The sequence below is a fragment of the Grampus griseus genome (assembly GCF_964374135.1).
Source record: "Grampus griseus genome assembly, chromosome: 9".
In the NCBI taxonomy this organism is placed as follows: Eukaryota; Metazoa; Chordata; class Mammalia; order Artiodactyla; family Delphinidae; genus Grampus; species Grampus griseus.
In genome coordinates, this window is record NC_139003.1 from 84,737,781 (window position 1) to 84,763,466 (window position 25,686).

Here is a 25,686-nt window from a genome sequence, read left to right on the forward strand (position 1 = left end):
AGACTAACATAGGAGTTCACAGATTGTCTCTCCAGGATCTTCTTTAAAAGGAAACAACAAACTCAATGTATGAGTCTTCAGAGATAATGCACAAAATGAATACAAGTGTGTGGCTATCATGTGTGAAATACATTAATCTAAAACTGCTCCTCTGTAAGTCCAGATCATATAACAGTAAGATATTGAGATTCACGGGAAATATCTGCTATTTCAATAATCATAAATTTGTTGAAAAAAGTTGTAAATTAAAAACATACAAAATAGATATATATGTACAGATGCAAGGCCAAAGTATATACCTCATTAGGGTAATGTTTCTTATAATGGTGTGACTTTCTATTCCGAAGAATGCTCTCAGAAGTCCTGTCTGCATGACGGCGCAATAGGTATCCTGTTTCTGGACCTTCTTCACTGGAGACTTCATCAGAGACATTTGTTACTGTCCTTTGGGTATCCTAGGTTAGGAGTATAAAAAGAGTTGTTGGTAATTTCTGACTAACCTTGCAGCTTTAAAACTGCAAAATTTTAAATTATACATACATATACACATATACCTTCAAATACCTCTAAAGATCTCAGAGTAATTGATTAGTACTACCTGATTTTCTAAAAAATGTCTTAAATCAGTGACTAAAGTAACTCAATAGTCATTTGTCAAATATTGTTCTATGACATTTCTGTTCACAAAAGGATCTGAAATGTCTTACAAAATTGAGAAAGTAAAATAGTATAAAAGCAGAACAGAGACCCTTTAAAGGAAGCTTGAGAGACCTAAAATGAATTACATTATTCTCACAAACCAAAAATGCTATCAATCTTAAGACCAGCACTGATTTAATAATGGGCTATGAGGCAATGAGGAGGTGACTGGTAGCTGAATGAAATACATATGAGGCAGACAACACCATGTAAATATTGATTTTTTAGAGATAATCAGATTCCAGAAGTTCTGAAACTGAGAGACTCCAGAGCAGATATTTTACTGATACTTTCATGTTCCTCTTATATGACGTTAGTAGGTAATACATATCTGGAAATGTGTTTGAAAACTGCATGACTAAAAACTTAATTTATTTGTTGACTGATGCTAGTGATGTGAGGCTCACATTACCAGAGAGTTAAATGCCTCAAAAATCTAAAAGCAGAGTAAGGGACTCTGATTCATTGCTGCCCCATGCTATTTATTATATAGCTACAGGTACTGAAAATACATGTACTGTCAAGCAATAACACATACTTCACTCAAAATAGAGAATCCTCTTTTCTTCCTTTACTTTCCTCAACACACATGTTCATGCTTACGTTCCTAAATGTAACAAAGGTAACATCTTTTAATTTGACCATATATATATATTTTTTTTTTACTGTAACAGCTTTTAAAGAATAAATTATTTGGGCTTCCCTGGTGGCTCAGTGGTTAAGAATCCGCCTGCCATCGCAGGGGACACGAGTCCGATCCCTGGCCCGGGAAGATCCCGCATGCAACGGAACAGCTAAGCCCATGCGCCACAACCACTGAGCCTGCGCTCTAGAGCCCGTGCTCTGCAACAAGAGAAACCACAATGAGAAGCCCGCCCCCCGCAAAGAAGAGTAGCCCCTGCTTGCCGCAACTAGAGAAAGCCCATGCGCAGCAACAAAGACCCAACACAGCCAAAAATTAAAAACAAACAAATAAATAAATTAATTAAATTAAAAAAGAATAGATTATTTAACCAAAAATCTTCAGGTAAACAAACAGAAAGAAGATGTTACATTAAGCTTTGTTACAATAAACCCAGGGCTTCTTCTGGTAAAGTAAACAATTGTTATCCTTAGCAAATATTTCTTCAGTAAGACTTTTTTTCAAATTAAAAACAAAACAAATGTGCTGACACCAAAGGTAACAAAGGTAGGAAAAACAAGGTAATATTTTCTTAAAGAGAACATTAATGGAAAACCAGGGTCCTAGTTCAGTGTCTAGAATAATTTAGATGTTCCATTTGAAATAAATTCTTACATACACACAGAAATGGGGAAATAAAAAGTAACGTTTAACAAATATCAACTATAAATTATAAAGTGCTTTAACATTTCAGAAAAACTGGAGCCATCAATCAATTCAGAAGGTGCCAAGTTATACTAGAAATCAGGTTTATTCACACTACTTTATCGGATTTTCAGCTTCATCAGTGTGATTTGTAAAGGCTCACAGAACACATTCTGGAGAAAATACATATACTCAAGGGCAACTACTATGTCTAAGTCACTTCCCATTAACTAACATAAAATCACACAAATTACTTTTAAAAATCACACTTACTTTGCTGGGAATGTTCCTCAGTGTTCCTGTGTTCCAGGTTGCCTCTTCTGCTCGAAGAGTTTCACACTGAGGTTCATGGCTTTGTACTCCATCTTCGCTGCTTTTAACAGTCTTTTTCCCATCAAGGGATACATAGCCATTGTCAGTCTCAGTTGATTTATCAATTGAATTCTTTGCTTTCTTTGATCTAAAAAGGAAAATATGTGAAGCATGTTATGTGGACTAGCTTATTCTGGATAGGTTACCAGCAGAAATTATGATCTGTTAATAATTAAATCTGGTAGTTATTTCTCAGCATTTTAATCACTACCTTATTTTTACAATAAATAATTCAGAAATATAATATCTATCATAAAAAATAAACATGTAAATCAGTGTCCTACTTCAGCTTATTTTATAACTTTTAAGGTCTTACAAATAGCAATTCTAAGAGACATGCCCTAACTTACCAAACAATTATTGGTCAAAATCACCTGGTCTGGACTTCCCTGGTGGCGGAGTGGGCAAGAATCCGCCTGCCAATGCAGGGGACATGGGTTCGAGCCCAGGTCCGGGAAGATCCCACATGCCGTGGAGCAACTAAGCCCATGCGCCACAACTACTGAGCCTGCACTCTAGAGCCCGCGAACCACAACTATTGAGCCCATGTGCCACAACTACTGAAACCCGCGCACCTAGAGCCCGTGCTCTGCAACAAGAGAAGCCACTGCAATGAGAAGCCCGTGCACCACAACAAGAGTAGCCTCCACTCACCGCAACTAGAGAAAGCCTGCGCGCAGCAACGAAGACACAACGCAGCCAAAATAAATAAATAAATAAACTTATTTAAAAAATGATTAAAAAAAAATCACCTGGTCTTTGAGCAAAATCTAGGATCAAAATTTTAGCGATTTTATTACGGTTAATAATATATTTTTAAGGTCTTATTTTTTAAAGAACTACCTCAGTAATTATTAAGTTGCAATTAGTGGTTTAACTTAGGTTTTTTTTTTTTTAATATTTATTTATTTATTTATTTTTGACAGTGTTGGGTCTTCGTTTCTGTGCGAGGGCTTTCTCTAGTTGTGGCAAGCGGGGGCTGCTCTTCATCGCAGTGCGCGGGCCTCTCACTATCGCGCCCTCTCTTGTTGTGGAGCACAGGCTCCAGACACGCAGGCTCAGTAGTTGTGGCTCACGGGCCCAGTTGCTCCGCGGCATGTGGGATCTTCCCAGACCAGGGCTCGAACCCGTGTCCCCTGCATCGGCAGGCAGATTCTCAATCACTGTGCCACCAGGGAAGCCCTTAACTTAGTTTTAATACTCTCCTTTACCCAAATACTTTACCATTAGTATGGATACATAAATATTCTGATAAATTCATTTTAATATACAATGGAGACACAGGACCTTTTGTAACACAAAGCACATGAAAAAAAGGAAAACTCTGTACAAGATTCTACATAATGGAAGAAGTAAAAACAAAGAACGCAAAGAAAAAGAAGTAACCTCTTTCACCCACTGAAATACTCTAGAAAAATGTTAGTAACGTAGCTTACAAGTACCTAAAAGACTACAATTGAGGTTCTTCATTTATAGGTATTAAGTTTTTCTCAATACAAAAAATATAACATGGAAAATAAAAAACCATTTGATTAACAGGCAAATGCTTGCAGAGTCCTCTTCAGAGACTACGGTGGGTGAAAGAATGGCTATCCAAAAGAAATATTAGTAGAAACATAATGTAAATCCCACATAAAATTAAAATGTGCTCAATGCAGATTAAGTCTGTCATAAAACATTACTAAAAAGCAATTGTATTTAATTATACTTAAATAAATTCCCTTGAATTTTCTCCAAAGTATCAGTTTTGCAAGACAGGAAAAATAAAACTAGTATATTGCCTTCAGGCAGCTCAAAAAACAAAAGGACTTTCAAATGGGGAAAAAATGTTACCTTTAACACTACAGTTACTCAGTTCTATTGGAATCTATCAGAACTGTGCAGGACCTTAGAATTCATCTATGCTAAATATTCATTTTGGAAACAAGGAATCAGAAATATAAAGAGGTCTAAGTGACTTATTTAAGGTCACATAGCCAGTTAGAGGCAAAGCTGCCATTAGAACACAGACCTTCTGACTATGAGGTTAATTATATTCTCCACACTACCTCCAAATGCCCACTCTCTGGAAAACTGCCTGTTAGGATTTCTTCTTAACACACTCATGAAAGCCTAGAAAATTTCTGTCTCGTACAAACAGGCCCCTTTCCTTCCTGACCTTCTCTTGCAAGACTACTAAAGGGGACAGACAGGCCATACCTCCCATATGCTCTACAGAGCTCTGATGCTTTCTGGTTATGAAGAACACACCTCAGCAGAGCTGAAAGACTCAAAAGTCTAATTAATCTTCTGACCCTTTTCTTTCTATATTACCCTAAGAGGCATGGAGAGACTAAGGGAATGAGCCATAGAACAAAGATCGTTTAAGAGTGGCAGAGGGAGGGAGGAAAATGAATTACAATAGAGAGGAGAAAGGGCAAAAGAGAAAATAAAAGGTGCAGAGAAAACCTGTGACCTTCTCTGCCTAGAGAAGAAAGAGATAGAAATACCAGTTATTAACTGTTCCCTTTACCTCTCCCTTGAATATTGTGGAAAACGTAGATGTGGAAAAACACCAAGGGAAGTGAAGTTACTTGATATCTTAAAAATGTGAGAAACTCAAAGACAGTGAAAGTGTGTGCTGGAAAGGTATTTATGAAGCTTCATGGAAACTGTACTGGGCTGGAAAGGGAGGGGGAAGGTGGTGAATAAGGTAAAGGAAGACTGAAAAGTTGATAGAACAGAACCATTAATCAGCCAGGATATGCAAGAAGAGAAATTTATTTGGGAAGAAAGATAGAATGTTGGACCTGAAGTGCCTGGGAACATCCTGAGAAAGATCAGTAAGCAGTTGATAACACAGGCCTAGAAGCCAATGGTCAAAGCAAAAAAAAAGTAGCTGTAAACTTGCAGAGTGAACCAGAACCCTAGAGGGCCAAAAGATACGGGCTTAGTGAAAAGGGCTTTGAATCAGTAATAACGGCTGCTTTAAGAATTTTTCTAAGGGGAATGTATTCTTTCCTTACCAGGACAGAGTAAAGACTATGTTAAGCCAGGGGCAAGAGTACTAGTAGCACTCGCTCCATTTACCTTTCAGCTATCTCCTACTTCCTCCCTACTTCCTCTCTTCCTTATCTCTGCCTCCTTCCAATCTTCTCTGGGTTGTTTCTCTCTCCCAATATCTCCTCGAAGTACAAGTAACACTATCAGAAGATATGAACAGAAAGTTACTAAGCTACAGTAGCTATCTGATGCTTCTCTTCTGCTAAGTGCAGATAACTTACAAACCAAGCTGAAATAACAAAGAAAACACTAAATGTAAGTACCAACCGCAGAGTTTACAAAGCAGCTCAAAATACAAATCGAGGCAGCTTGGCAGTGGCTGGTGATAACAGCACTTGCAAAAGCATTGTTGGAATGGAACAGCAGGAACAGCCCAGCAACAGCCAGTAATGGTAACTCATATGATGGCAATTTTAGGGCAGGGGGCCAGGTGCAGCCCAGAGGGGATGGGAGATGGGCTACATACAGAGGATTAATTGAATAAGTATACTGAGAACAATAGGAACCAGACTTTTCAGTGGTAGAGAAGGAAGATATAAAGAGGAGAAAAGATAAAATGAACTCCGTGATATTGTATCTGAATTGGAACTACCACTGCAAATTCATGGTTTATATCTAAAGAAATAAATATAAATGTAAAAGGACACACACACACACACACACACACACACACACACACACACACACACACTTTCTAGCTCTGTCCACTGAGAAGGCCCCAGGGTAGCAACACCACAATAGCAATGAGCGTATCCAGCATTCAGATCTTGGTTTCTATACACCACTCTCCTTGAAGAAGTGATTCATTCCAGGCCTGAGGCAGTGGAAGTACAAGTTGAAGCTGGAAACATTTTGTTGTGCCAGAAAGTAAGGAAGGGTTCAGAGAATGATAAGGACATGACAAAAAGACAAAGAAACTGCTCAAAGGGGCTCCCCTGGCCAAATTGAAGCCAATCTAATAACAAAATAAATAATGACAGCAACAAATTGAAAAAAATAGAAATCCATAAGTAAATAATTAAGGGAAAGCTCTTCCGTAAAGTAGAATGCCAAGTAATAAATGTAGAAGGAACGACAGAGTTAGAAACATTACCATCATTTGGCAACCACCATAATAATAATTCAAGCAAGAATCATCAATGGATACTAAAACCAGAAGGTGAAGGTGGGATGAGAAATAGGTTATTTTTATAGTTAATGCAGCTCCACATAGGACATTTGTTGATTATAAAGGAAAAAATAAATAAATTTATAATGGAGAAATATAGCAGACACTATCTTAATCAAGTGATTCATATAAATATCACTAGTAAGGGAACAAATCTACATAGTTTGCCACCTAACAGGATGCAATGATATTGCTGCCAAAAATGCATAACTGGGTTTAATTATGAAGAAATATCACACTACCAACTCAGTGATATGCTGCTAAATGTTGAACAACCAGCTATCCAGGGGTAAAAAGCTCTTGTTTATAGTGTTCCCTTATTCCCATGGTGTAAATAATCCTACCATGGCCAATTTCAAATACCAACTGACAACGCTGAAGACAGCATTGGGAAGAGATATACATTTTCAGCTCTCACAAGTCACTTGGAGCTAGATCCAGAAAACCACGTGCACAAACCCAAATTAATAGACATTCTACAAAGTGACTGCTCTGTATCTTCAAAACTGTGAAAAACATGAAACTTGAGGAAAGACTGAAGTCTGTCCCACAATGAAGGAGACAAGACATGACCCCTGGATGTGGCACATGATCCCAGATTGATCCTTTTGCTGTAAAGGATAAATAGGGACAATTAACAGAACTGAACTGGATCTCTGGGGGAGGATATATGGGAGTTCTTTGCACTGTTCTCTCAACATTTCTGTAAGTTTGAAATTGTTTCAAAATAAAATTATATATTTTTAAAGGTACAAACTGATTACTTTAGATCTGAGCATCAGGGACATGCTGACAGGAGAAAATGTAGGAGGGCTAAGTTCCAATAAAGCAGGTTAAAGAGGGTCAAAAATTGTGACTGCTCCAGGCAAGGTTTAGTTTTACCACTGATTGCTATATCATTCATATTGTCATTAATTGCTGAAAGTAAGAACTTCACAGAATTATATTAATTTCTCAAAAGGAACATAGTTTACCAAGACTCATATGTTTAAGTAATTCTTCCCATTCCCTTACAAAAGGGCGTAAAGTTATTAGGGAAAGATAGTGGGAGTGAGAGATTTATATTTTAAATATATATATTGTGAAATTCTACTTAGAGTATATTTTTTAAAGGGAAGTAACTTCTATTTAAGTGAACTGAAAAATATGTAAAAAAAAAAAAAATAAACTGGGGCTTCCCAGGTGGCGCAGTGGTTGAGAGTCCGCCTGCTGATGCAGGGGACACGGGTTTGTGCCCCGGTCGGGGAAGATCCCACATGCCGCGGAGCTGCTGGGCCCGTGAGCCATGGCCGCTGAGCCTGCGCGTCGGGAGCCTGTGCTCCACAACGGAAGAGGCCACAACAGTGAGAGGCCCGCGTACCGCAAAAAAAATAAAATAAAAAAAAAAATAAACTGAAGCAAGCTAAATATTTTGATTTTTTTCCTTTCTTTTTTTGGGGGGCAGGGGATCATTTAATAGAATTTCCTCCTTCTCAGGGGAGAATTTAGTGGGGTTTTTTTTTGTAATTGCATTTTTTTTTGTAATTGTATTTTTTTTTTTTTACAGCATAGTGATTCAATATTAACAGCACTTTGATTTTAAAATAAACACATGATTCTAAATCATCATTCCCTATCAAAAACAAAAGCAGGATAGAAAGAAGCTGGTTAGGAATTACTGTCCTACAATATAGAAAGAAATGGTACTTTTTAGTATTATCCACAGAAAGTTCTTACCTTTTGATAGCTACACTTTATGCATATAACACACTCACTTAATAAAACCAGAGTTAACAATAGTTTCTTAGACCAACCCAAACACTATGAGTCACAGGCACCTGGGCCGTGAGGTTAGTAGTATGTCGAAAATGGAGACATACAAGTCTACTATGATTTTATGTATTCCATGACAGAAACAGTATTTCCTGCATTTGGATTTTTTTAAAATTGAAGTAGAGTTGATATACAATATTATATTAGTTTCAGGTGTACAACATAGTGGTTCAGCATTTATATAATGCTGCACTGGATTCTGAACAAAAAGCATTTGCAAAGATACAATGTGCAATTTCACTGCCATGGTCATGGCTTATAGATTTATAACTAGCTAATAACTAATTAACACTTGAATCTTTGGATGGCATGACCTGTGTAAAATTTTCTTTAAAGTATTATGCTTGACATTCAAGAAGGGTAGCTCTATGTCAAAAATACTCTTAGGAGGACATGACTTTACATGTAGTATAATTACCCTAGTTCCTTTGTGAGATATAGTGAGAGACAATTTGATTCTTTCCTAAAAAAATGCAAATAAATGTACAATCTACACCATAAGTAAATTATAAAACTGAATTTTTTCACATAAAAACTTTAGCCAAGGGCTTCCCTGGTGGCGCAGTGGTTGAGAGTCCGCCTGCCGATGCAGGGGACACGGGTTTGTGCCCCGGTCCGGGAAGATTCCACATGCCGCGGAGCGGCTGGGCCCGTGAGCCATGGCCACTGAGCCTGCGCATCCGGAGCATGTGCTCCGCAACGGGAGAGGCCACAACAGTGAGAGGCCCGCGTACCGCAAAAAAAAAAAAAATAAATAAATATAAATACAAATATAAATATATATATATATATCAAATGTATTGTGTCAAACATGAAAACCACTGTGTTTCTATATTTAAAAACCTAGTCAGGTAATCAAGAACACTCATGATACTCTGTCCTGCCATGGCAAAAGCGTTGGAAGTATTTGTTGGTGCTCTCAAAAATATTCAGAGGTATACAAATTGAGCCAACTGAAGATCATCCTTTCAGTATTAAAGGACATTAGAGTTGCTAGGGGGAAGTTAACAGTAGCAGATAACTCTTGTTCTAGAACATAGTATGCAATTTCTGGCCTTGCTCTCATTTGCACAAGGTTAGGAATCAAGGAGGAGAGGAGGTTAGTGAAACAAAATGCATAAAATCTCAGATATAAGAAAATGACACAGGGGCCTACATATAACCATCACTGCTATCTGGAGCTATGCATACACCTTGATTACATGCTAATATAGCCCTTCAAAGACTTTTGGGACCCTGTGTTTCTCTAAGTATCCTCTGCCATACATAAGTTTCAGAGGTGTGTATCAAATTGGGTTTATTTATAGTACCTGTAATCTTTTTAGGACCAGTCCAACTCTAAAATACAGTGACTCTAGCAAATTTAGTAAGTTATCTAGTTGTGACCTTAAAAATCTGGGATATATTGGCATTTATACGGTCTTCATCCTTGTCTGTGGAAGACATCCAATAGACCTTCACCCAGTCTATAGCTTAAATGACTGAACTTTTTAAACTACAGTCAGTGAAAACCAAATTTTAATCCCTGTATCAAAAATTTCTGGTGGAACTGCATACCATTTTAACTTATTTTATGCAGTATACTCCATTCTGTGAAGAAAATCAATTTACTGAATCTAATTTTCACTTTAGTGTTAAAAACAGCAAATACGGAAGCTAAACAGAACAGAAATCTTCAAGGTAGGTCAGTCACACATAGGAATTAACAAGTAACCTGGTTTTATTCTGATATCTGTCTCTAATTCACCAAGTCAATTTATATAAGTTACTTTTTCTACTCAAAAAAGAGCATAATTTCTACTGACTTTGTTTTAATGATATTGTGATCATCAAATGAATCTTAAAGGACATGAAAGAGTACTTAGGATCCATTTGAATTTTGAAATAGGTATTATGCTGAAGAGATGTAAAATCTACTCTTTTAAATATTTATTTATTTTTGGCTGTGTTGGGTCTTCGTTGCTGTGCATGGGCTTTCTCTAGTTGCACGAGCAAGGGGTACTCTTCATTGTGGTGCGTGGGCTTCTCATTGCGGTGGCTTCTCTTGTTGCAGAGCACTGGCTCTAGGTGCGTGGGCTTCAGTAGTTGTGTCTCGCGGGCTCTAGAGTGCAGGCTCAGTGGTTGTGGTGCATGGGCTTAGTTGCTCCATGGCATGTGGGATCTTCCCGGACCAGAGGTGAACCTCTGTCCCCTGCATTGGCAGGCGGATTCTTAACCACCAGGAAAACCCCACAATCTAGAGGTAATTCTTCCTATTTAATCTTTCTAGTAGCAACTATAATTATGCTAATTTAAGACAATTAACTGATATTAAAGGGCTAAATCCTTAGGAAATACAGTCGATTTCTACATCTTTTCTAATTGATACTTTGTTTGCCTTAGTTTTCTCAGGTTTGTAGAATTCCTTTACAATAATTCCCAATTTTTTTCAAATAAGAAATACTATACCTTATTTTAAAAAGAATAGTTTTATCTTGAGAATGAAATGAACTTAGAGATGATAATAAGTAGGGCCTTTCCAACATATAAATACAGGATGTTAAAAATGGTAGTTTTCATTCTAACATCTAGAAGACCATCAAGTCACCAAATACAAAGCTTAGATATTTGTGTGGTTATGCATTTATTTTCTCATCAGTTATACTAATTCAGATACCTTAATGGAAGCATCCAGCTTTTCAACTTGTTATCACCAGAAACAATTTTAAGTCTCAGTTGATATTTCAGTTTAAGCCCTTTCTGATTTATCAAAGCCTGAAACACCAAGACATCATCAAGATTCCAGAACTCAGTTTAGAACTTCTAAAACTAACATTTTTAAGATCTTTTTGTACCCAATATTTAAAACAGTCTCATTCATATGCTGGCAAACTAGGTCGCAAATGAGACAGCTGAAAATACTGCATCTTTAAAAACATTTAGATTATAGTTGTCATGATTAAAGGGAATAAATCCAAAGGGATTTAGCCATTATAATATCAATTAGTAGTAGTCAAGGTCATGCTACAGCCCCAAAAGAGGAAAATTAAACTCTGAAACTCGTTTGACTAGAGAAACATGGTAGAATTCTAAAGGCACCAACCTGTTAATTTAGGAGGATTCTGAATACTACATAATAATACAACACCAGTTTCAGACAATGAAAACAACTAAATGATCCCCCCAAAGCAAAACATATCCACTATGCTATTTATAATTGCTTAACAGAAAGTCTTGAGAAATGTTTAAGAAATTGACTCTGCGGTGATAAAACTATCATATCTTTACTGTCAGAAAGTAGAGCTATTTACATACATTAAAAAAAAAGACTAACAAAGAGAGAGAGAGAGAGACAGAATCCAACCCAAGTTAAAAACAAAACAAAACAGGGATTTCCCTGGCCGCCCAGTAGTTAAGATTCTGTGCTTCCAATGCAGGGGGTGCAGGTACGACCTCTGGTTGGGGAACGAAGATTCCACATGCCAGCGCTGTGCGGCCAAAAAAATTCCCACAAAAAGCAAAAAACAAAACCAAACCTGTATCTTCTCTGGAAGAAGACTAAGTGACTGAAAAAGTCAGAGAATCAACTTAATGCCACATTACTGCAAACTATCAATATTAAAATTTGGGAAAATTTCCCCCAAAATTACAATCAATAAGAATATGCCACGATACAACTGCTTAAAATTGTATAATGCATGATAAACTTTATCATAAGAGCACAATCACAAACTGATAAAACAATGATATTAGTAGAGAAGTTAACAAAAGTGACCGTAAATAGTTACTTGCAGTATCCCTTTTCTTGATTTCAACTTTCATCAGTTTTGGTAAATTTTTATTATGGTACAAACTAAACAAAAAGCCAAAGTACAAAAACAGAATTTCATATTATAGTATATATTTTATTCTTTCAAATAACAATATCTATATGTTTTATTTTAGATAATTGAGGCTAAAAAAAGTCATACAACTCACATGCCATATTAAGAAAGCCAATTTTACCTATAGTGCCGATAAAAATAAAATACCCAATTTAATAGAAATAAAATAGTGCTTGAGAAATCACAAAAGAAACTAAAACCAAAAAATCCTAACTGAATATACTTTGATGGTATATATTCATTCTCATATAGATGTATTTACATATATATCAAAGTAAATTTTTATGGTCTCTATTTTTCATTACCTATAGCATTATAACTTATCAAAATAAAATCCATAATAGGGCTGTCATATTTAAAGTCATTAGTACTCATTACCTGAGACTGGAGTGCCAGAAAAGGGATAGTGCATTTCTATGCCATATGAAGTCTTGAATAAATACAAACCCTGATAAAAAGAAAGCAGCATGCCAGAGATCTCTGAAGACAGCGCCAACGCTGTAAGCGGTGCTTGTACCGTGGCTCTGAACTGCTCCCTCCTGTGTGTTATCTGTGGTACTAGAACCATCTCCTTCCCTATGTACTTCCAAATGGGCTGCTTTTCTTAATTTCCTTCATTAGAAGAGATTAAGAGTGGAAGGTAGCTTTAAAATTTTAACAACCACTTTCTCGGTAGTACATTTAAAAATTTGCTAAACATAAACACAGGAACTTTAATACATAGTAAAATTCAGATTGCTGGATAAAAGTTATGCCAAATATTAAGTATATATTCAAGGCCAATTTCTATAAATGTTAAGGTATTGTTCCTTGCTCATACTGACAGGTCAGTGGACATTAGGTTGTAAGGACAGCATTGGACAGATATTTACAAAAGCATTCCTTCACTATTTAAATGCCACCTACTGGCAGATGAAGAAAAGAAAATGTAAATTGGAGAGAATTGTAATCTGTGTGATCAGCAGTGCTATTTATCTAATGAGGTATTATTTTTTTTCAAAATAAAGAGGGCTTAAATCTCAATATCCCAAAACTGCAAATGTCACAATCTCTTAGGAACAATATTCAAAAGAGGAATTGCTCCCAAAGACCCTTAAAACAGAACTCCATTGTGCTAAGTGGCCAGTAAGACTTGCTATGCTTACTTAGTCAAAGAGCAATATTAAACAGCTTCAAATGACATTTAATAAATGGAATTTAGCTGAAAAATTTCCCTGACTTTTGTTTTTGCCAAAGTACAAGACTTTGTAAACAGTGGGAATTATTAGCAATGCCAGCTAATGTGTATTCCCTACATTGATATTAAGTGCCTCAGCAATGAGCTTCAAGAAAGAAAACAAAAACAGGTATGGGGTCTCAAAATGACTCTGAAGCAAATAACAGAAACTAAATCATTCAGTAGCTGATTCTGAAGCTCACTGCTTTATTTTAAAAAGCAACTTTACAAGATAACATTTTATTCAAGTCAAGAACAAGCTTGGATTCAAATTACAAAAATCTACAAAAAGATCACTTTTAAACAGACAGTACCTTCTCCTTTTACCTCCTGTACTTAGCGGAGGTTTAGGTGTTCTCGTTGAAACAATCTGGCAGTGCACAGTTCCCAGGAGCAGCATCAGCCATATCGGCCCAATCACTTCCGTCAGAGGTATGCTATGTGGGCTAGAAGCGGAACAGAATAGTACTATTGCAGCAACTATAAAAAGAGAAAGAAAATACATTTAATTATAGATCTGACAGTCACTTCCTCAAAACTTTAAAAATTGCTCTAACATTGTTCTTTGCCAGATAATTTTTCTAAATTTAAATGAGTCTAAAAGTTACTCCAGACAAGCTCTTTCAGACTATTTTATTGTTTGCCCCTGGCTAACCATGCCATTCAGAAATAAATTCTCAGAACAGGGTAACAGCCAACATGATCTCTAAAGTACACAACTTAATACTTCAATGAAAACTAGACACATAAATCTAAAGACATTCTTGGTAAGATCACAGACACCCTCCTCAGTTTAGAGGAAATGGGGGACATATAAAGAAATAATTAAAACACCTGTAATGGACTGAATTGTGCCCCCCACCTCCATTCCAAATGTTGAAGTCCTGACCCCCAATGTGACTATCTTAGCAGATAGGGCCTATATGATGTAATAAAGGCTGAATGAAATCATAAGGGTAGGGCCTTAATCCAAAAGGACCAGTGTCCCTATAAGAGAAAGAGATACCAGAAATCTCTCCCAGCTCATGCACAAAAGAAAGGCCACGTGAGGATACGGCAAGAAGGTGGCCGTCTACAAGTCAGGAAAAGAAACCTCCAACAGACACCAATCCTGACAGCACCTTGAGCTTGGACCTCCAGAACTGTGAGAAAATAAATTTCTGTTGTTTAAGTCCCGCAGTCTGTAGTATTTTGTTATAGTAGCCTGAGTAGACTAAGAGAGTATGATAGATAGGAAAGATATGTAATTAAACCGGAGGTTTATTAAGGAATTCTGATGACTAACTCTCCGAGCTAATGTAACTCTGAGGGAATAAGGAGTTGACCAAGTACGTAAAAGGAAAAAAGGGCTACCCAGGCAAAGAGAGTTACCCCAAAAGCATATAGGTTACAAAAAAAAGGTATAGAATGGTTAAGAAAGAGTAAAGAGCTAATTTAGTCTGGTTAAAATTGGAGAGAAATTCAATAAGAGACTGACTGAAAACTTGGCTTTTTATCTTGAAGGCAATGATAATTAGGAAAATTTAGAACTTAAGAGGCTGGTTTGGATTTGTAATTCAGGACAGAAGGTAAAAGACTTAAGGGCATGACAGAAGCCAGAAGTAGGGATGGAGCTGAGAATACATAGTTGAGATACTTAAAAGGCATGTGACTGAAGTGAAAAACTGTAAGTAATTATATAAACCCAGTCTGACTGCAAATGATTCTTCTACTCTTCAGGAGATGAAGGTGGGATAGAGAATGAGGACATAACTCAGAGCACTATACCCTACTCAACATGCAAGGAGGTGGAAGCACAGGGGTTTCTAAAGGCACTAGCAGACTGCTGAGGGTCATTAGGGTCATATCACAGCTTTGTCACTGGCTACGTAACTTGGAACAGGTTAAGTCACTTTTTACTTTTAATATTTATTTATTTAGGCTGCGCCTGGTCTTAGTTGTGGCACACGGGATCTTTGCTGCAGCATGTAGGATCTTTAGCTGCGGCATGTGGGATTTTTAGTTGCAGCACCCAGGCTCTTTTTTTGTCATTGTTATTATGGCATGCAGGCTCTTAGTTGCAGCATGTGGCATCTAGTTCCCTGACCAGGGTTCGAACCCGGGCCCCCTGCATTGGGAGTGCAGAGTCTTAACCATTGGACCACCAGGGAAGTCCCCAGGTCACTTTTTAAACTAAGCTTTGCTAGGAAAGTGTTCAGTGTTCAATCTTTATACACACTAATAATGTTAAACTTCGGTTTGGAACTGAAAATACCTCTTTTTCATTCCTGATCTAAGCTGTGTTCCCTAACCGTAACCTTATTTAATTTAGGCAAGCCAGTAAGTGAATTTCAGCCAAAGTATGTGAACTAGTTACACTGCAAACTTGTCTGCCTTCAAATACTAGAAAGCAACAATACCAAAAAAGCACAATGCACAGTGGTTACAATGAATGGTATTGATTAATTATCACTCTCATAAGCAATTGCAATTTCTGACCACTTTAGAACAAAGTGTTCTCCTCTAGATAAACTAGATAGCCTTAGAAGATAACTACAAGTTCACTCCCTCTTATGTATATAAGATATACCCTGGCTTAAAAAAAACAACTTTACCTAAATAGAAGTCTTTCATTTTTATTGTATTTTCCTTTACTTAAAAGATATTATCTTTTACTTAGCGTTTGTTGATAAAATATATTTAAATAATCATTCAGGATTATGATTGTGTTTTTCTAAAAAAAATAAAAGACATTAAAGAGACTGAAAGGGTACCACCAAACTAAAATCGTTGCTTTGTTAGAGCGATGGAATGTGAGCGGCCTCTTCTTTTAGGCTGCAAGCGCTCAGGAGCGCTGGGCATTTTGCACTGCAGGCTGCTGTGATGGGAGGCAGAGTCCCAGAGGTGTGACGCATGTGGCTCGAGGTCCGACTGCCTGGGCTCGACCTGGGCTCTGCTACCCTTGGTGACTGTGTGGCTTTGGGCCCTTGGGTCCTTCAGGTCCTGTGTCTATAAGCTAGGCATAATAATAGTACCCATTCTTCACTGGGTTGTTGTGAGTACTAAATGAGTGTCTGTGAAATGCACTTAGAACAGTACATGGTACATAGAATTTCAATACAGAATGAGGACAGTCTCAGAATACAAAGGTTAAGAGGAAAAACAAAAACACTGCTGAGAAAGGAAAAATGAACTTCAAGGCTGCATAAAAAAAAGAGTGTGCAGTCAGAATGGCCATCATCAAAAAATCTACAAACAATAAATGCTGGAGAGGGTGTGGAGAAAAGGGAACCCTCTTGCACTGTTGGTGGGAATGTAAATTGATACAACCACTATGGAGAACAGTATGGAGGTTCCTTAAAAAACTAAAAACAGAACTACCATATGACCCAGCAATCCCACTACTGGGCATATACCCTGAGAAAACCATAATTCAAAAAGAGTCATGTACCACAATGTTCACTGCAGCTTTATTTACAATTGCCAGGACATGGAAGCAACCTAAGTGTCCCTCAACAGATGAATGGATAAAGAAGATGTGGCACATACATACAATGGAATATTACTCAGCCATAAAAAGAAACGAAATTGTGTTATTTGTAGTGAGATGGATGGACCTAGAGTCTGTCATACAGAGTGAAGTAAGCCCAAAAGAGAAAAACAAATACTGTATGCTAACACATATATATGGAATCCAAAAACAAAAAAAAGGTCATGAAGAACCTAGGGGCAGGACGGGAATAAAGACACAGACCTACTAGAGAATGGACTTGAGGACACGGGGAGGGGGAAGGGGAAGCTGAGATGAAGTGAGAGAGTGGCATGGACATATATACACTACCAAATGTAAAACCGATAGCTGGTGGGAGGCAGCCACATAGCACAGGGAGATCAGCTCGGTGTTCTGTGACCACCTAGAGAGGTGGGATAGGGAGGGTGGGAGGGAAGGAGACGCAAGAGGGAGGAGATATGGGGATATATGTATATGTATAGCTGATTCACTTTGTTATACAGCAGAAACTAACACACCATTGTAAAGCAATTATACTCCAATAAAGATGTTTAAAAAAAAATGACTGGTGTGTATGTATATGTTGGGCTGCATTTGGAAGAGACTGTAATTTTAAAAAATCCTCTCAATTTGTATTTTTCTTTAGCCATCCACAGATTCAAATTTTCATAAAGTTATTTTGGAAAATAACTGCTTTGTTTTCTCCAAAATTTTAAATACCAAACTAGTTGTGTCTTATTAAATGAAATATCACAATAAATGTTTATTTTCATACTCAGTAGTAGTTAGCATATGTTAGAAATTAAAAAACCTTAGTAATCCTAAGAACAAAATATGCTGAAAGTTAAAAGCAAAATGCATTTCTATCAATTATACCTTGAAGAAGATAAAGGACCAGAAGCCAGAAAAAGATGACTTTTGATGTTACTTGTAACCACCACCGGAAGAAAAAGGGAAAAAATACAACGCGAACAATTCCCTTTCTAGTCAGAGAAGTCCATGGACTTTCAGGTTTTGCCTTAGCAAATGCAGACCCTGAGAAAAGTAACAAAATGACAGAGAACATTTATTACTCTTTAATTTCCTTAAAGAAACAATTTCAACATTTGAAGAACAATAAAACATGAAATTTTATTTTGTACTATGAGTGGGAAATGCCCAATTTTGGATAGGAGACACTTTTAAAAACATTATTCATGTTATCATATTAACTCAGGTACTTTGAAAAAAAAACATTTTTAACTGAATAACAGCACAATTTCTCCCACATATTTTATAAATACAAGACAATGTTCAAATGTCAGTTCCAGTTAGGAATTAAAATTACCACTTTAATTTTTATAACAAGCCTTATAGTTTGCTAGGCAAATATGAGCTGCTTTTCTTTTACACTTATTAGTTCTTGGAATGATTCTTAGTGGGAGAAAAGACTAGCCAGTGGTATTTAAATGCTTCCATCCTCTCTTTTTTTTATACTACTTCTGACTTCATTTAGACTCACATTGCTTCTATTTCTACAAATATATATATCTAACCCATTTTGAATTCTGTTTCTTCAAGGTCAATTTCTAACTTCATTAAACATTTGTTTATTCAAGACTCACCTCTTACAAGATCGACATCTATGAGATCTGGTTTCACATGTGCTGTTTTCTTTGGTTTATTCCTTAATCCCTGTAATATATTAAAAGTAGTACTGATAAGAGAGCAGATCTTTAAAGTCCTCATCACAAGGAAACAAAAATTGTAACTATGTATGGGGACAATTATTTAAACTAGACTTACTGTGGGGATCATTTCTCAATGTATAAAATATCGAAGAATTATGGTTTACACCTGAAACTAATATGTCAATTATAACTCAATAAAAATGTAGTATTGAAATTCATTATATATACATATATTTTTAAAACCCAGAATCAACGCTTAAAAATTTCAATTAAAAAGGAAAACTTTAAGTAATATAATGGACAAAAACTAACACTTTATATATTTGTTACAAAGGGAACACAACTGTAGTATTACAATAAATTTTATTACCTTCCCAAAGGATAAATTTAGGCACATATGCAACATGTCAGGCCTATTTATTACTAAAAGCATAATTCTAAAACAAAGACTACTGCTACCAATCAATTTGGATTACAGCCTGAGACGGTCCAGGAGACTGTGGTGCCCCAGTTTTGCACAGGAAAGTGTTGAAGCTGGCTAGGAGAGCAGTGGCCCTCAAGGGCCCTTAAGGTGTGAGGCTGGGGGCATTCCTGCAGAAAGCAGTGGATCACAGCGCTGAGAACAGACAGGGATGCAGACTTCTTAGCAGATGCCAGCATGTAGGGGTGAGACCCAGAGAGGATGATGCACATCTCATGGTTGCCACTATTTTCACATGCCAACCACTAACCAGACCACAATGCAACCTTATCACCTCATAACTTAGATGCCATGCCCAATAGGAGGAGGAGGGAGAAGGCAGAAATCATGAATTGAATTAGTTTCAACTTGGAATTATTGAACACTAAGATTAAGTTTCTGCCATCAGTGTACAGAGTTAGAGTAGGGGTAGAGATCAAAATCAATGAAAAAACTATCAAAAAATAAATTACATTTTATTTATTTATTTATTTTGCGATACGCGGGCCTGTCACTGTTGTGGCCTCTCCCGTCGCGGAGCACAGGATCCGGACGCACAGGCTCAGTGGCCATGGCTCACGGGCCCAGCCGCTCTGCGGCATGTGGGATCTTCCCGGACCGGGGCACGAACCCGTGTCCCCTGCATCGGCAGGCGGACTCTCAACCACTGCGCCACCAGGGAAGCCCTAAATTACACTTTATAACTTAAGACCAGGATGTTAAGAATTGGAGGAGCTTAGGCTAAACTCCTCGGAATGCAAGTGCTGAGCGATGACACAGTGTTTCAATGATTTGCTTATTGTTCATTCAATCAACCAAGTAACCTGGTTGTTTAGTCCTAATCCAAGTAACAATGACCCCTTAAATTAAAAATTTGATCAAGTACTGCTTTTATCTAAAACAAAGAATAAGACAGCATTTGAGCTCAGAATTAACTGATAATTAACTGAGATGTTTAAACCAAAAATGTACCCTGAAATCAAGATGCAATTAACCTCTGAACTCCTTCAAATAGTCTGTCCATGTGAAGTTGCAAACTACCCAGATACAAAAACAAAAGAGAAAGAAGGGTGAGGGTTGAAGACATAGCCATGATGATCTTATATACAGTCAATCCTCATATTCATAGATTCCATATTTGTAAATTCACCTATTCACTAAAATTTATTGGTCCCTAAAATCAATACTTGCTGTGATTTTGCAGTCATTTGCAGATATGCATAGAGTAAGAGTGGCAAAAAATTTGAGTCACTCAATGTTCACATTTCCAGCTGAGGTCAAACAAGGCAACACTCTGCCTTCTTGTTTCAGCTCTCCCGTTTCAGTTCCTTTTCACAGTCTATTTAATGTCAAATCTTTTGCATTTTTTGTATTTTGTCGGTAATTTTGTGGTTTAAAATGGTCCCCTAGATAGTGTTGACATGCGGTCCAGTGTTCCTACGTACAAGAAGGCTGTGACGTGCCTCACTGAGAAAATGTGTTAGGTAAGCTTTATTCAGGCATGAGCTGTTGGCCATGAGTTCAATGTTAATGGATCAACAACATATATTAAATAAGTTCTCATAAAACAAGGTTATGTATTGATCAGTTGACCAAAGTGTTGTGACTACGGACTCGCAGGAACTTAACTCTGTATTTCTCCTAAGAGCAATAGTCAATATTCACTAATTCAGTGTTCATGGCGACTTGCAAGAACATAACTACTGCAAATAATAAGAAACAACTCTATCTGTACTTCACTTCCCATTTTAATGTCATGACAGAGTGGCTGATAGACTATAAATGATTCCCAATATTTTGCAAATTGGAAAGGCAGTACTAATAATATATTTAAACAAAAATTCATTAATCAAGCACTATTCAAATTTGGCATCAAGTTTATTATGATATTTTACTTTTATTAATGCCAACAAATTTGAAAACAGTAACATATTTTAATTTACTTCTGTCTTTTATGTATTATTTTTCTAGCACTTTGAAAATAACCTTACTGCCAATGTTTATAACAAATCTGAAGCTTAATTTACTGCTGTATACCTAGAATTTTCATCAAGATTGTTTTAAAAACTTAAAGCCCTTATAAAAGGAACAGTAAATTGTTTTGATTTATGCAATTATGTTGTTTTTCAACATGCTCATTCTACTTGACCTTTTTAATATGTGGTTCATTTCCTATTTTATGTTTTATTAAAACATTTATTTTGAGCCACATCGTAGTCATAGCATAACTGCCAACTTCGACAAAACTTCCCCCTCAAGGTAGCCTATCAGAATATGTAAAAGGTTTAAAGAAAGATAAAGAAAAAGGTCACTGACAAATCTTCTAACATTAGTGAGTTTATTCACAAAAATAAAATATATTAGGACCAAGGTGTCAGCCTTCATAAAAGGTGATTTTAATTAAGTAGATATTTTAAGTTGGACAATTTTTAAATTGGTTTAAACTACGTTCACACAAAACAGCATAGCTTTTAGTACTAAATATAATTATGAACCTTCAAGAAATTTAAGTGAGTGAACAAACAAAAAAGGAAAACTAACTTAGTTTCAGAAAAAGATTTTTTAAACTACTGGTTTAACTAGAAAGTAGAAATTATCAAGTACTGGGCTTCCCTGGTGGTGCAGTGTTTGAGAGTCCGCCTGCCGATGCAGGGGACATGGGTTCGTGCCCCAGTCTGGGAAGATCCCACATGCCGCGGAGCGGCTCGGCCCGTGAGCCATGGCCACTGAGCCTGCGCGTCCGGAGCCTGTGCTCCACAACGGGAGAGGCCAACAGTGAGAGGCCCGCGTACCGCAAAAAAAATAAATAAATAAATAAAAATTATCAAGTACTATGAATACAACTAATCTCCAAGAATCCAAGTAATATATTCTTTATTGAATATACACTTACACTCCTATAGTACATTCCTAAAGGGCAATGACACAAATAGTATGAAGTTTTGAATTTTTAAAAATATCTAAGCACACAGATAATGTTGAGCCAAAAAGCTTACAAGTTCTGTTTAAGTTTAGAAAATACTTCTGGTCAACGGTCCAGACTTCACATGCATGGAACTATTATAATACGTAGACTCAATCAAAGGACATAACCATCAGTTTCACTTTCCGGAAATCCTGTTTAGTTTCTCCCAACCCTTTTTTCCTTTACCATGACTTTAAATAACATAGTTTGTTTTGTTGAAGCTTTACAACTCTAGTACGTACTAAAACACAGGGAAAGTCCACATCTACTTTTAAATTTGGGTCAAGGTGATCAGAAAACTACAGTTTTCAGTTATAATTTCTAAAACGTTTAAGAAAACATCACTTGCAACTCAGAAAAGACTTTACTTTAGCAATATCAACTAGGGTCTTTAATGTAAAAATAAATTTCCAAGAAATATATTTTCATGGCTTTCTTTGATTTCTTTAGTTGTTGCTCACTGCTTTGACAGATAATAAAAGAATCGATTACCTAAAAGGACAAACTCAATACGTTTGTTAGTGTTCTCTATGCAACAGGTACAGTGTTTTTGTTCTTTTAAATCAAATATTAACATTAATACACCACAGTTACGCACTTCTCTACCTTCCTTAGAATAAATACAAAATTATTTTACACTATAAATAATTTGCTTCCACTAGAATGTTTAACAAAAATGTTATGCTTGTCAACAAATTAACCTTTTCAATTAAAAATAACAAAAGTAAGTTGTTGGTTTTTTTTGTGGTACGCAGGCCTCTCACTGTTGTGGCCTCTCCCATTGCGGAGCACAGGCTCCGGACGTGCAGGCTCAGCGGCCATGGCTCACGGGCCCAGCCGCTCCGCGGCATCTGGGATCCTCCTGGACCGGGGCACGAACCCGTGTCCCCTGCATCGGCAGGCGGACTCTCAACCACTGCACCACCAGGGAAGCCCAAAAGTAAGTTTTAATACTGTTTTTAGTTCTTCAACTACTATTACAAAGTACTATTACAAAGTATATATAAATATATATATATATATATATATATATTTTGGGGAGGGGGTTAAATTTCAAAAAACATCCAAATGTGCCAACTGGTAACACAATCTCTCAAGGTACTTAACACTCCCTGTCCAACAAGTTAAAGACTGTCAAAGAAAATAAAAGATTTCAAGGCATCTTACTAGACCTCTCTGCTGCCCTTTATTTAACTTTTCCAGCTCTTCATGGTAGTCTCAGACCGTTGTCTCATGGGTCTCTCACTTCTCTTTCCTCCTCCACTTACATCTCTTTTTTTTAACCTATCCATTAAATGTTGTTTCCCAGTGTTCTGTTCTCAGCCTTTTTCTCTCATCATTCAATGTAAATCCACTCACTCCTATAGCTGTATCTGTATAATGTGTATAATACATAAAATACCCATATATATATGGGTAGATGAAATACATAATTACAAATGAGATAAATTCAATTAAGAGAGGGATGTATAGTTCTCTGTTGGGATGCAAAGTGGGGAAGCAGCCCTGGGGAGGTTAGGAAAGATTTCACAGAGGAAGTGACTCATGAGCTGAGCTTGACAGACATTAGAGAGAATGAGGAAAACATGCCAGACAGAATGTTTTACTTACACACACACACACACACACACACACACACACACACACACACACACACACACACTCTCTACATATTGAGGACTCCCCAGTCTCTCTCCCAAGTATCACCTGGATAATTCTGAAACAGAACTCTGTATCTGCTCCTCTTCTAATATTTCCCACCGTACTTAGTGCTGCCTTAGTGAAGTTGTTGAAATAGAAATTTAATCAGGTAACTTTTTCTGCTTAAAATCCTTCAATGTCTCTCCCATTGTTTTCCAGATTATGTCTAGACTCTAGAGTAAAGCAGTTAAGTCCCTTCAAGATCTGACTTCCATATCCTTTCGTGTTTTACTCCTAATCACTCTAATCGCCCTCCTCCACCCAACCTATTAGCCATCAAGTTCCTTGAGGATTCTGAGTCAGGCATGTATATTTTCATATGGTCTTCATGTATATTTTCATATGGTCTTCATTCTGTCTGGAATGTTTTCCTCATTCTAATGTCTGTCAAACTCAGCTCATGAGTCACTTCCTCTGTGAAATCTTTCCTAACCTCCCCAAGGCTGCTTCCCCACTTTGCATCCCAAGAGAGAACTACACATCCCTCTCTCTCTCTTTTTTTTTTTTTTTTTTTTTTTGCGGTATGCGGGCCTCTCACCGCTGTGGCCTCTCCCGCTTTGGAGCACAGGCTCCGGAAGCGCAGGCTCCGCGGCCATGGCTCACGGGTCCAGCCGCTCCGCGGCATGTGGGATTCTCCCAGACTGGGGCACGAACCCGTGTCCCCTGCATCGGCAGGCAGACTCTCAACCACTGCGCCACCAGGGAAGTCCCACATCCCTCTCTTAATTGAACTGATCTCACTTGTAATTATGTATCTCATCTAAAACATTATAATCTATTTTATCTTTCTGTCCCCATGATTTAATCCTATACTTAAGACATAGTAGGTGGTGCTCACTGCAACTTTGTTAACTGTATTAATTCTTCATGTAAATAGTTCAAAGATTAAAATTAACAAATGGCAAAGAATCTTCCTCTTCATTATAGATGATTAAGTTGTCTAAACACTGAAATTTTTAAGTAACTATAGACACTGGTTTTCAATCTAATATAAACCTTTCTGCACAAAATATAAACTGTCAAGCAACTAAAGTAACATTCTCTGGGCCAATATTAAGTTTAGCTCGTGCAGGAACACACTGATTAGTATCATCTATGCAAATGAAAAATATAAATCTTATTACTGAAAAGGTGTGACTGCTGAGAAACAGAACAAATTTAGTTAAAAAATAGTTTCCATGTTAGCAAGGTAGCCTATGAGAATGTCTTATCAGCGTTAAATGATTACATGTCCAAGAAGAAACTATGAACTACGAAAACATTTCAATTAATGCTTTACTTTCCTAAATTCTTTCAAAAAATGACCAACTTTTCAGCGACTCTATTTGCGTCCAAGTCATTCTGTTAGTAGCACCAAAAAGCAGATCTCAATTAAACAGAGCAGCGTTTGCACAGGATCACTCAGGCGGGAAAAATCCTGAAACACTTACCAGTTTAATAAACTGTACAGAGCAATGACAGCATCAAAAGGGAGGAAAAGCAAACTAGAAGTATAAGGTGACAAGTGAAAGGGGAAAAGAGCTGACAAAAAATAATCATTAGAAATTAAATTTTAAAAGAACAGAAAGATGCTAAAGAGCAAAAAGAGAAAAATCATCAGAGGTAAAGACACATGAATATGCCCTCATAAAAGAGTTTACCTCTTTATTTAAAAGTTTGGATAGCATAAGTAATATTAATTTGTACCTTTAAAGGTCGACAGAAAGATATTAAATAAACTGTGGTTAATAATCAATTTATAGAATATACAAAATGAAATAAACTTGTTACCTTGATTTCTCTTTGTTCAACAGATTTTTCCCATATTTGTTGATCATATGCTCCAATCTATGAAAATAAATTAAAAATAATACTACATTAAATGATCATTGTTGGAACCCATCCAACAGGTATAACTCTGT

General features: G+C 36.9%; 1 protein-coding gene across 2 annotated transcripts in view; it reads right to left on the minus strand.

The window, feature by feature from the left end:
* Positions 1 to 25,686, minus strand: part of PHTF2 (putative homeodomain transcription factor 2) — a 112,902-nt gene that overhangs the window by 30,248 nt on the left and 56,968 nt on the right. Inside the window, exons 3-9 of one of the 2 annotated variants that reach the window (XM_082661932.1) lie at positions 25,556 to 25,612; positions 18,594 to 18,663; positions 17,866 to 18,024; positions 13,814 to 13,979; positions 12,731 to 12,895; positions 2,300 to 2,486; positions 300 to 455 (exon numbers count right to left, since the gene is read on the minus strand). In XM_082661932.1, coding sequence (XP_082518058.1) covers positions 300 to 455; positions 2,300 to 2,486; positions 12,731 to 12,895; positions 13,814 to 13,979; positions 17,866 to 18,024; positions 18,594 to 18,663; positions 25,556 to 25,612 — 960 coding nt within the window. The remainder of the gene's footprint in view (positions 1 to 299; positions 456 to 2,299; positions 2,487 to 12,730; positions 12,896 to 13,813; positions 13,980 to 17,865; positions 18,025 to 18,593; positions 18,664 to 25,555; positions 25,613 to 25,686) is intronic. The other variant, XM_082661933.1, reaches the window with a different exon arrangement.